This window comes from Watersipora subatra, chromosome 2, assembly GCF_963576615.1.
Source record: "Watersipora subatra chromosome 2, tzWatSuba1.1, whole genome shotgun sequence".
Taxonomy (NCBI): domain Eukaryota; kingdom Metazoa; phylum Bryozoa; class Gymnolaemata; order Cheilostomatida; family Watersiporidae; genus Watersipora; species Watersipora subatra.
The window spans coordinates 34,617,787-34,631,420 of NC_088709.1; the positions used below are offsets into that span (position 1 = coordinate 34,617,787).

The 13,634-nt window shown below is 34.8% G+C and overlaps 1 protein-coding gene and 1 long non-coding RNA gene across 5 annotated transcripts in view; one reads left to right on the forward strand and one right to left on the reverse strand.

Annotated features, from left to right (window-relative positions):
• Positions 1-13,634, forward strand: part of LOC137386911 (uncharacterized) — a 203,466-nt gene that overhangs the window by 179,616 nt on the left and 10,216 nt on the right. The window lies entirely within an intron of this gene.
• The window catches only part of LOC137386910 (N-lysine methyltransferase setd6-like), a 51,280-nt gene that overhangs the window by 586 nt on the left and 37,060 nt on the right, over positions 1-13,634 (reverse strand). For all 3 annotated transcript variants that reach the window (XM_068073133.1, XM_068073134.1, XM_068073132.1), the window contains exons 8-12: positions 11,119-11,267; positions 8,357-8,542; positions 6,595-6,681; positions 3,820-3,946; positions 1,227-1,272 (exon numbers count right to left, since the gene is read on the reverse strand). In XM_068073133.1, coding sequence (XP_067929234.1) covers positions 1,227-1,272; positions 3,820-3,946; positions 6,595-6,681; positions 8,357-8,542; positions 11,119-11,267 — 595 coding nt within the window. The remainder of the gene's footprint in view (positions 1-1,226; positions 1,273-3,819; positions 3,947-6,594; positions 6,682-8,356; positions 8,543-11,118; positions 11,268-13,634) is intronic.

Here is a 13,634-nt window from a genome sequence, read left to right on the forward strand (position 1 = left end):
AGAGTGAGATACAAATACCACAATATATAGAATAACATCTTTCTATAAACCCATGAAGACCAGTGTGAGGTGTGGGTATTTACAGCATGAAAAAAATCTGGTAAACTCCAATTAAAAAAATGCAACAGTGTGAAACTATATATGTATACCAATCTTTCGATACATAGATATATTTTGGCGTTGGTTTTGGGCAAAGGACGCAAAGGCTCCAATTGAGATGCAAAAGACACAAAGGATACAAAGAAAACAAATGGTACGAAGGATACAAAAGACACAGCGAATACAAAGGACGCAGAGGATACAAAGAACGCAAAGAATACAGAGGTTACAAAAGATATACAGGATACAAAGGATATACAGGATACAAAGGATATACAGGATACAAAGGATATACAGGATACAAAGGATATACAGGATACAAAGGATATACAGGATACAAAGGATATACAGGATACAAAGGATATACAGGATACAAAAGATATACCGGATACAAAAGATATACAGGATATACATGATACAAAGGATATACAGGATACAAAGGATATACAGGATACAAAGGATATACATGATACAAAGGCTAAAATTGAGATACAAAGAACAGTCAGCTTCAAAATGTTCACTATCTCTGCCAGAAATATGTATTCACTGTAAATTTTGCAAACATCACTTAATTGAAATTATCTAGCTTCGAGGCCCAAAAGCAATTTGATTGTCTCCTTATCACACTAAAAAAACTGCAAATCACAATGTTTGCCCCATATGATTTTATCAAAACAGCAAAGGAAATGAATGCAAGTGGGAACAAACAGCCATGGCTGACGAAACATCTAACGGCTAAAGACTTTTTAAAATATCAGCAGAACTAATAAATGAATAGCAATGGCCGAGGCTGTGTAAAATCTGCCTATGTTCCATTAATCAGTAGCCCATGTTCCATGGATCAGTAGCCTGTGTTTCATGGATCAGTAGCTTAGTGTTTCATAATTCATTAGCCCATGTTCGATGGATCAGTAGCCCATATCCCAAGTAATCATTAGCCTATGTTCCATGGACAAGTAGCCCATGTTCCATAAATCATTAGCTTATGTTCCAAAGATCTGTGCACAAATTTGTTCACTGAATATTTACAGATGTTCACAAATGTATGTCCAGGCTCTACGAAAAACAATAATAAATGAACCAATATGAACTTACAGTACCCTGTGAAAGATAAGGACTGAACTCACCTCCGTAGCATAGCCTTTGTTGCTTCATCAAATTCACACAAATCATCTAAAACAGAATATCAAAGAATGATACACATTCTCTACTCTCGTCAGCATAAATGAATGGAGATCGCTTCAAGTCAAGGAAAATCATGAACATTCTCAAATAACTTCAAAAAAATTTGTAAAATAGTATGGCTGGCAGATCTATAGTTGTAAAATAGAATGTCTAGAATGGCTAAAATTTGCAATAAACCACCAACCAATGCCAGCAACTTTGACACTTTCCATAAACCATCAACCAATGACAGTAACTTTTACATTTTCTATAAACCACCAGCCAATGTCAATAACTTTTACACAGTCCATAAACCAGAAGTCAAATGCCAGTAACTTTTACACATTCCATAAACCAGATATCAAATGTCAGTAACTTTTACACAGTCCATAAACCAGAAGTCAAATGCCAGTAACCTTTACACTTTTTATAAACCACCAGATGAATGCTAATAGATGTACTCTTTATACAATCTGTGTTACAGACAAATGCCAAAATTCTATGAACAACTAATCAATGTACAGACAACCTTTTGATGAGGACTTGAACTTGTCAGTTGAATTCATCCTTACAACTTATACAAACTAAAAACTATCTTTAACTACATCTACACTGATCCAAGTCTATCGACAAAGTGAAATATCGCTGACATTCTCATGAACTTTATAGTTGTCACCGTTACAAAAGTATTTTTCTTTCTGAATAATTATTTATTGGTTTCTTTTCAGTCACCTGTCATTCTGGGGTGACAAACACTTGTATAAATTACATAGTCAGTGTATATCACACCACCGTTAGTAAATTTATCGTCTTATCTATGTATTGCATATGAAAGCTCATGTAAGTGTTTTTGCATACTCCTAATATTGGATTTTAATTATCATGCTTGCAATTCTAAACAGTCACTCATGACTTTACTACAATCCAAGATGCTTTACAGTTATACATCTTATACATGTATTTCTACAATCCATGATGCTTTACAGCTATACATCTTATTCATGTATTTCTACAACCCATGATGCTTTACAGCTATACATCTTATTCATGTATTTCTACAATCCATGATGCTTTACAGCTATACATCTTATACATGTATTTCTACAATCCATGATGCTCTACAGCTATACATCTTATACATGTATTTTTACAACAAAGATTGCTACCGGCAATTACAGAAGCATTCAGATCCGAGTACAGGGGTGACCGATAGACCTATGAAATGAATGTAGATAAATTTAGTGATAACTAGATCTATGGAACTAGTAGACCCATATCATCACTGATATTATCCACAGGGTGATCAGCGACTTAATGTGTGATTAGTAGACTCAAAGGGAACCAATAGAGCCATGAGGTGAGTAGTAGAATTATACAGTAACTGATAGACTTTATTGAATGACTAGAAGCATCATAGAGTGACTAGTAAACCTCAGAAGGTAACACATAGACTTATGGAGTGCCCACAGGGTGACAAGTAAACCTCAGAAGGTAACACATAGACTTATGGAGTACCCATAGGGTGACTAGTAAACCTAAGAAGGTAACACATAGACTTACGGAGTACCCATAGAGTGACTAGTAAACCTCAGAAGGTAGCACATAGACTGACAGAGTGCCCACAGGGTGACAAGTAAACCTCAGAAGGTAACACATAGACTTATGGAGTACCCATAGGGTGACTAGTAAACCTAGGAAGGTAACACATAGACTTACGGAGTACCCATAGGGTGACTAGTAAACCTCAGAAGGTAACACATAGACTTACGGAGTACCCATAGGGTGACTAGTAAACCTCAGAAGGTAACACATAGACTGACAGAGTGCCCATAGAGTGACTAGTAAACCTCAGAAGGTAACACATAGACTGACAGAGTGCCCATAGAGTAACTAGTAAACCTCAGAAGGTAACACGTGGACTGACAGAGTGCCCATAGAGTGACTAGTAAACCTCAGAAGGTAGCACGTAGACTGACAGAGTCATAAACAGACTAATTTTGCTACGTAGTAACGCATGACTCTAACCCTTGCAGCTATTAAATACATTTTAGCCTTCAAGTGTTCAAAAATATTTAGCAGAGCATTGCAAAGAGGGCTCACTGAGAACCAATCATCTTATATAATACTGCCAGTTTCTATTACACGATTATAACTCTTAAAAATATTATTCAATTAAAAAGAAAATAAAATAGATGAAAATCTCAGATAAATACAAAGTTTACAGTTTAAACTTGCAAGTGAAAGCACCCTGTAATGATACACAGAATATAGTGTGAACAAGCAAGTTCGACAAGTACGAGTGAAGCTTGTATGAGTTATCTCCTTGAGTAAATAAAATGTTCATTTTATGAAATATGCTCTAGAAATGAGTGTGAAAATACCGCCTAGGATTGGGGTGTACGGTTGTAGAAAAGTAAACAAAGTTCAATTCTAACAAAGAGGAAAACTCCCATCTGTACTGGAACTTGTTGTCTTGTAGACAAGATAAATATAATGGCTTACTCTAAGCTCTTTTGCATAGTCTCCGAGAATCAAATAGATATGCTAAGAACCAACCAGATGTGATCTCCTCTTCTTCTTCATCATCACTCAGCCAATCATCACCATCCCTGTCGTCAGACACACCTTTTGGTTTTAGTGCAGAGAGCCTTGCTTGCAATTCCTCCTTGTCCATTCTCAGCACCTTCAGGATTGGCATATATGAAATATTTGCAAAAGAGTACTTGGAAGAAAATTAGAAAAAGGCGACAAAGAACTGAAAACAGTAGAACAGGCCTGTGAGATCCATTTCTATGGCTTATCCAGTGTAGAGCTTGGAGAACAGTTGAGAGTAAGCGAGATAGGAAACATCTGAACCAAAATATTTCAAAATGTATTTACAGCAATCACTCAAGCATAACGCTTACCCAAGTGTAGTACCCACCACTTTTAAATCGAAAAACTGGTCTTTTTGACATGTCCAAGGATAACATTCCCGTAAGTTTTCAGATTTTATGTGATGCACCGGGCGAGTTACACCATGACCCGCTAATGGATCATGGATGCCTGGGCTAAGGTATTAGTTTCTAGCGTCGCTCGAGTTTTTGTTGAACAGGCTGATGACAGCAGCGAGACTGACTTTAATAATGATGGAAGGGATCCAAGGCTACTTGACTTTGAAATCTAGTGTTTAACTTAAACACTGAGAATGTAAGTTTGAAGAATATGTAGACGAAGAATGAACTAAAAAATAAGGTGACTCTACTACAGATTGTTCGTCTGCGTGCTACAACTGCCCAGGGGTTCTGTATTTTTGTATTAAAAATGGATGTGGGCATGTTGCCGGAATAAGCGAACGCAGCCATGTTGCATTTTAGTGTCTCGACTAAAAAAACGATTTTGTATTGTTTTGTTAGCCTACTACTGAACATTGTTAAGAGTTATTGTTAATCAGCTGGTAAACTTCTACTTGTCCACACGTTTTGTTCCCTTATTACGCCTGACAATCCAAAGTACCTTATATTATATGTGGACAATGACAGAAATTGACATATTTATAAGCAGAATTTTTGACTCCTAAAACTCCTTTCCTTTAAGATTGATAAAACTCCACAACTGTACCAATAAAATTTAGTATATAATTTGATTTCCCTTAAAAAGAAGTTGATTTTGTAAACTGAGATTTCTCACATACTAAAGTACAGTAGGCGCTCCTACAACGTAAATAATCCGCTCCAGGACCGTTTATGTTATAGGAGAATTTACGTTATAAGAACAACAAAATACATGTAAATTGCCTAATCCGTTCCAAGATCTTTCCAAACTTACCCCTTTGTTCACACAAAAGGAAAAACTTGACTTAAATTTCTTTATTTGTGGACTGTACTGCAACTGCAGCACTATTGGTTTGCATCGACAACTTTTCTCCTTTTTATGATCAATCTCACTGGTTTTATAGACCATGATTGCAATAGTTTTCCTACAAGTTGATGGGGACTGCATATTTTTGACGTTCAATTACGACTTTCTTATTTTTTCTAAACAGCAAAGTCTATTCTGCAAAGTAAAACTAATAACAAATATTTTGTACGTCTACAATAAGGCAAAACAACAAAATATTTTTATTTTAAAACGTGGTTCTACTTGGCCTCCGTTTATCTGTATCCAGGGGTCAAGGTTAGGATATAAGCTAACTTTCGACGATACTCCAACTAGTGACATTCAGATTGGTAGACCGACGCTGTAACACCTGCACCAATCGATCGTCTGTGTATTTATGAACAATTGCGCAGCTATCCTATTCTCCTTTTTTCATCACATTTAATGATCTATTCCGACGACCTAGAACTTCACGAACGTTATATATAACGCTATTCGCACGGCAGTTTTTCTTCCACAAAGGGTGAGATGAACTAACATTAAGATCAAATTTGAAAACTAGCCCGACTTGACACTTTACACTATATGGAATTTTTTACATAATACGAAGCAAATACTTCTCATAAATTCTTTACATTATATAGATTTACGTTATAGGAGGTATACGTTATAGGTTTGATGTTGAACGTTGGGCCGCAAAAGGTGTCACTATACTTGGGTTATTACGGTTGTTATTAAGGTAAGCCAGAGACAGTGAGAATGAGCAATAGCATGAGCGCTGTGGCACCACATGAGCGCTGTGGCACCACATGAGCGCTGTGGCACCACATGAGCGCTGTGACACCACATGAGCACTGTGGAACCACATGAGCACTGTGGAACCACATGAGCACTGTGGCACCACATGAGGGCTGTGGCACCACATGAGCACTGTGGCATCACATGAGCGCTGTGGCACCACATGGATTTGATGAGATCGAGCTTGTCAGCTGATACACTGACACAAAAAAGTCTAATACTATAAAAAGTATAAATTATGATGTAACAACATCTTAAATGAATACTAACTACTAATGTTACACATTTCTATGTAGAAGAACTAGCGATATAGCGAGACTGACTAGTTATTAACAGACTATTCTATGGTAAGATTAAGTAATAACAAGAGATGGCGTGACACTTGTTTAAATGAACCACCAATAGAAAGCAGTGAAAAAATTCTTCGATCATAGCTCAAGGTTATATCCATTGAGTGCCTAAAGTTCACCTTGAAGTCATATTCACCGACTGCTGGTACCTGAACCCCACTAAAATTTGATATTCATATAAATTGAGTAATAGCCAGCAAGTGATTGCAAATGAAAAGCTAACCATAAGAACACCGCTATAGGTTCTTCTATACATTTATAATACAAAAGTATTGTCGGTGTCAAATATAACAGTAAAAACCATGAATAGTTTTTAATTGATCACCTTTAAAATCTGTGCTGTATCGGAAAGGCCACTGGAATGCAAGCATATTGATTGGCTGAAGGAGTCTTGAGCATCTGCTGCTGATAGCTACCAACATACAAGTTAGAGATATTACATAAATGACATACAACAAATATCTACATAAATTCTATATGGTATATAAAAATCTCTTATTCAATCTTATATTGATCGAGAATGGAACTTTTTCACTGAGTGTTTACAACTTGTGGTCGAAACTTACTGATCTGTCTGACAAATGATAAAACAACTTCTAGATAGAAACTAAGCATATAAACATCACAACTGGCTTTATAGAGCAGATTTGATAATTATTCAGTATTTACACAGGTGTAAAACCTGTATTTGAACGACACATTTATTGAACACCACTATAAAAGGGTTGGAAAATAGAGCGCAACCCTTTAATTGAACGTCCCTTCTATTTGACCACCACTAATTGACATTCCTAATCTAATCTTCACGAAGACATAATAGTAAGTGATCGATAGAAAAGTGTCTACAAAACCGTACTAATAATGACTCGATTACATCAATAATAATTAATTCGTTAATTGCATATTCATATCAGAGTATATTTACCAAATCCAAAGCTTATGTTTTCTCATTAAAACTTTTAAAGCAACACCATAGAAATAATTAATACCTGTATCAGGCTAATAGTAGTTTCTTGTTTAACGCAGTCTTGATACTTTGACGTATGCGAAAAGCAGTTTAGACACTATGATGAAACCCGTGCTACTACTTTACAAACACATGCGGCCAAAGGTTTATCATTATTTGCATGAGCAGTATTCAAATAACAACGCATAAAAGTTTTGCTAGGCTAAAAAATATTTCGATGCTAATATACACTAGCTCAGCTGTGCAGAAGAAGAGTTGATGTCAGAAGATACTGTGGAAGGCATTGCACAGCCAGAAGAATATGAAATGGCTGTAAATGAAAGCAACAATGGAAACGCAACTGGCCGAACAAACGAAGTAAACATTTTTGTTTTAAAAATGATAATTTTTTTCTGAATGTATTATAAATATGGTTTGTTTTTGTCACTTGTTCGTGAATATATATCTGCAGGCGTTGTAGATTATTATTATATAAATTGTAAATTTGTAGATTTATGGAATATTACTTGGTAGTAGTTGTGGTTATATAAACTCGGCTTACATTGAATCGACGATCATAATTCCTGATCTACTGCACATAAAAAGCCTGTTTTGGCTGCAAACTGTATCAAACGTCAAAGAGCGCAAGGAGTTTTTATGAAACATTGTTAAATATAGTTACGAAATGAAACTACGCCTTCCAGTCTCAAAAGAAATAAAAAACTTAACAGCTCCAACAAATTGCGACGCAAGCTATAATATCATCGTCGGTTAAGTGCAAGAAATGAATATCAACTGGTAGAGATATTTTTCAGCTTATCAATGCATATTTTATTTAGAGATCCTCAACAAGTTGGAGGTAAGTTAGCAAATTTCTTGGGTCCAAAAGGGTTAATGTTGCTCCGCCTGAAGGAGAGTGCAAAATATAGGCGACATTCACTTCACCCATGAAATGGTTAAATTTATGGTTTTACAGTATATATACAATTCTGCATGCAGCGAACCTTACACAGGCATAAAAACAATTTATTTATCAAATGGTATGCAGTGCTGAATATGAGGGATTCGGTACTGCATCTTTAATGAAAGGTTACAGATGAAAAGTTGTATGGATGTAACGACTAAGTAAAAATGAGAATACCTTCTTTAGATATTCACTCCTCAACTCCCAGTTAGGATAATCAGTCTGAATGCATGCTGTGTCTATTGTTGATAGCTTCAGCTCCAGGGTGTTGTAAGGGTTAGTTTGAGGAAGCACTGCAAATCCGTACATTAACAACAAGGTGTAGTTGGAGACTTTGCCATAAGTATTGTAGACTTCTTCACCCTAAATACAGCCTACACAAGTCAACTTCCTTCAAGTTGATATTTTTATGTTTATGCAAAACACTAATCCCCAGATTAATGAAAGGGAAAGTAAAAACAGAACTTAGAATGAGGGTAGCATTTAACCTGCTGGAAGTGTCTTCATTGATTCCTCAGGAAACATGTGTCTATATGTGAACCTTTCTTGCCACGTTGCAGTAAAACACATTTAATGAAATACTGCTTAAACTAGACGATTTGTTAAATCAATCCACTTGTACTTGAAGCTCTATACAGCCAGCCTGGCTGAACAGAAGCATCCGTATTGTTGCCATTAGTTGAAGGGGTCACCTTCCAAATGACCAATCAGATTGAAACACCATTTTAAGCTGGCAAATCTGCAACTTACTAGTTAATTATGAAAAAGTGACCTAATTATTGTCTAAATTAGAAGTTGAACATAGACACTGGGAAACAAATCTTTCATTCACACCAAAAATAAAAAAAACTGATAATAGATTTTGTAAAATTTAACAGTTACCAAACTTTCATATGAAAGTTATGATAAAACCAATATCACATTTGGTTCACTCCGTTTGCTTTTTATGCGATGTTACATTCAAATGTCTCTGACTAAACATGTCACTGCTGCCTATGCCGTACGCCATATAGGTATATATATAACACGTCACTGCTTCCTATGTAACATGTCATATAGGTATATATAGCATGTCACTACTGCCTATGCCATACGTCATATAGGTATATATAACGTGTCACTGCTTCCTATGCCATACGTCATATAGGTATATATAACGTGTCACTGATTCCTATGCCATACATTCTTTAATAGTTAACCAAGTTTGATGAACATAAAAATTCAAGCAGCATCAAACTCGCTGACTTTCGAGCTTTAACAATAATGATATAATATTACTCATATTAATTGACGGCGGCAGGCAGTAGGCTTAAACTTTTCAGCGGAACTTTTCCGAAAAATTAGCTGCTATAGCGATTAAACTAGAACTATTTTAATAGTGGTAGTAATACTATAGATAGTAATAGTAAGTAATAGTTATATAGTCATAATAATAATAGTCATAGTAATAGTCGTAATAATAGTCATTGTAATAATACTAGTGATAGTCATAGTCGCAGTAGTAGTAATTTAACCATAACTATTTTGGTAGTAAGATTCATTTTCCTGATCATAGATGAAGTTCTACAGAATTCTTCAACACCAGAGCCGATGTAGTAACAATGCATTCCCCTGAGCAGAAAGTTCTTTTAATTAGCCTGCTAAGTAGATTACTACTTAACTACATGTCGTTAACCCGTGCAGCGTCTAGCGAGCAAGGGGGCCAAGCGATAAAAAATTATTCAACGAGGAAACTACTCCTGATTAAAAGATAATTATCTTTCGCATGATGAGTTTTACAAAATGTATAAAGACGATTGCTGTGACGCTGTCAAAGTGTCAGCGTAAGAAATTATGTTCTAAATGTGTTTCACAAAATTCCATTAAAATATCTATGTCGAGGCACATACATGTAGGTGATGAAAGTTACGCCAAGCGAAGAAAATGAATATTTATTTAAATTGATTAAGAGTGGTAGAAAGACAACTCCGAGACAGCGTAAACACAACTTGACTTGCAGGCCTCAATTCCTCACCTGAGTGAATAGGAAGGACGGTTGTTGAAATTTAGTAAAGATGCACTTGTACACGAAAAGCTTATCCAATCCGGCACTTGCTTTGCATGTCAAAACTGTCACATGTTGGAACAAAGATTCTCATAAGAATATAATACAACCGGTCTACATTTTTACAAAACCTAAATAATTAATATTAGCTACTAAATAATACATTGGAAAATGTATTATAAAAGGTATGTGACTAAATACAAAAACTAAAGTACCAGAAAGGTTTGTATAGTAGTAGAGAATGGTAGGCTCAGCAGCGTGAGAGTTCAAATGTAGAGTAAGTGGTAGAGATAAGTAGCACAACTTGCTCTAACTTAGACTAGGTGAAATTGAGGCTAACATAGTTCTATAATTTTAATTATTTTTTGTTTCAAGTTTAACTTCACCAGCCATTCTGCTTTCACTTATGAAACTTAAGTACGTGTAGGCTTACTTAGAACTTAAGTACGTGTAGGCTTACTTAGAACTTAAGTACATGTAGGCTTACTTAGAACTTAAGTACGTGTAGGCTTACTTAGAACTCAAGTACATGTAGGCTTACTTAGAACTTAAGTACGCGTAGGCTTACTGAGAACTTAAGTACGTGTAGGCTTACTTAAAACTTAAGTACATGTAGGCTTACTTAAAACTTAAGTACATGTAGGCTTACTTAGAACTTAAGTACGTGTAGGCTTACTTAGAACTTAAGTACATGTAGGCTTACTTAAAAGTGCTTGTATATTGAAAACTTCTACAAGTGTGGAGTTGAATATACGCTGAAATATTACGACAAATGTTAGAGAAGTCTATCTTATGGCAAGCATAAGTAGAGGTTTGACTGTGTAGAAAAAGAAATGACAGTGAACACATATAAGTTATGCTGAGAATGAAACTGATCATATTATCCACCAACTACCTTTTTAATGTCTTTAACAGCGATCATCCTTAATGTCGATTCACCAATGTTTAGCTCAGCATTGTGGTCTGGCACATGGTTCAAGAGGTCGGCTAAAGGAACCATCAATGTAGCGGGTGGCTGCATTTCCTCTTCGTCATCACTTTCATCTAAAAGTATGCAGTACGCTACAACTTAATGAGGCCGAAATCAGGTAGCGCAAACAGTTTCCACAAACATCTAATGCTCTCCTGAATTTCATGTGAATAAAAATGTTTTGCACTCGTAAGCCTTCACCATGTACTAGTAGAAGAAATCGGTGTTCTTTTCTGCTTTCTTAGTAAAGATATATTGACTTTTCCCTGATATTAGCCACCCATATGTATACTAGACATGGCTTTTTAAAAGAACAATTTGTTAAAATTAATCTTAATCAAGATGTAAAACGAAGTTTATAGCAAATCAATAACAATAACAATCTATAACAATAAAACTATATTCTATAACACTAAAACCATATTCTATAACAATAAAACCATATTCTATAACAATAAAACCATATTCTATAACAATAAAACCATATTCTATAACAATAAAACCATATTCTATAACAATAAAACCATATTCTATAACAATAAAACCATATTCTATAACAATAAAACCATATTCTATAACAATAAAACCATATTCTATAACAATAAAACTATATTCTATAACAATAAAACCATATTCTATAACAATAAAACCATACTCTATAACAATAAAGCCATAATCTACAACAATAAAACCATATTCTATAATTATTAAACCATACTCTATAACAATAAAGCCATAATCTACAACAATAAAACCATATTCTATAACAATAAAACTATATTCTATAACAATACAACCATATTCTATAACAATGCAACCATATTCTATAACAATAAAACCATATTCTATAACAATAAAACCATATTCTATAGCAATAAAACCGTAATCTATAACAATGAAACCATTATCTATAACAATAAAACTATAATCTATAACAATAAAACCATAATCTATATAACAATAAAGCCATAATCTATAACAATCAAACCGTAATCTATAAAAATCAAACCATATCCTATAACAATAAAACTATATTCTATAAAAATAAAGCCATAATCTCTAAAACTGGAAGCTTATTATAGCACAAACATTCTATACCTACTAAAATATACTAATACACAGTCTTTGATATTCTAGCAATAAGTTTTTCCTACACTAGAGTCAGTCAGCAGAGCAGAGTGCAGAAACAGTTTAAAGAAAACTAAAAAAAGAATGCATCCCACAAAAGATTATTTATGTAGATGTCGCAAATATACAGTGGAACCTCGGTTCACGAACACTTCGGTTCTCGACCAATTCGGTTTTTCGACCAAAGAATTGAGATTTGTTTGTCTCGGATCTCGAACATAAATTCGGTTTTCGACCAAACCGGACCATGTGCATTGGAATTAAATGTTCTGAACAACTCCGGAAACAGCATGGAAGCATTCGTTAACATGGGAAGAAGTGAGTTACGCATCACAAATTCTTTAAAAAAAGGAAAAAACTCTCTGGAACGACGTGCCTCTACCGAAGAGATTTTCTAGGGAGACAACTCCTCCAGTCGAGTTACCCTAAATTATTAATCTTTGGAGGATTCTCCTTCAAATATTGAAGTAAACGTGCCATTGCTGTTTATATTTTCTTTTTCACATGATTTTTGATGTAACTGATCTGTTGCAACTTTTGCTGTCTCATTATCAATTTCTGCAATTTTTAGTATTGTATCTTAACCTAAAATGACTTCGATGCTTTAAATCGAGCAAATCGTACGAAGAGTTTACTTTTTGTTTCCTTTTCACATCGTCATAGATAGAAAATATTTTATTAAAAATAAACACGATCTATGTCTACCGGTTATCACTTATAGTATGTAGTACACAGTACAGTTTATGGTGTAAAATGTTAAAAAAATGCTTTACCGAAGTTGTTTTCTCCGTTTGAAACAGATTAAAATTTACATGCCTTAATTCTAATGGGAATAATTGTTTCGGATCTCTAACAACTCGGTTTTCGAGCAATCTTCTGGAACGAATTATGTTCGAGAACCGAGGTTCTACTGTACTTGAAGAGATCTCTCTCTGTCATTGAGTATCATATGAAGGGGCTTCAATGACTGAAGAGATCTCTCCCTATCATTCAGTATTGTATAAAGGGGAATCAATGACTATTGTAGCTACCATCAAAAAATGTGAATATAACTTCTGACTGCAAACAAAACTTAGTACAAATCTAAAAAGTATGTCACTAAACTTGTTACTATACATAACCTGAATTTGTGCTAAGACTAAACAGTAGAGTTAAGGACTGATTGTGTGTATGTGAAGAAAACTCCCTGACGGCCTAGACTTGAATGTGATTTGACTGGAATGTTAATAGTGGGAAGTGTGCAAGACAAGCATTAGCAGCAATTTGCTGGTTGGACTCGTTAAACTTTAGAGAAACATCAATAACAAAGTAAT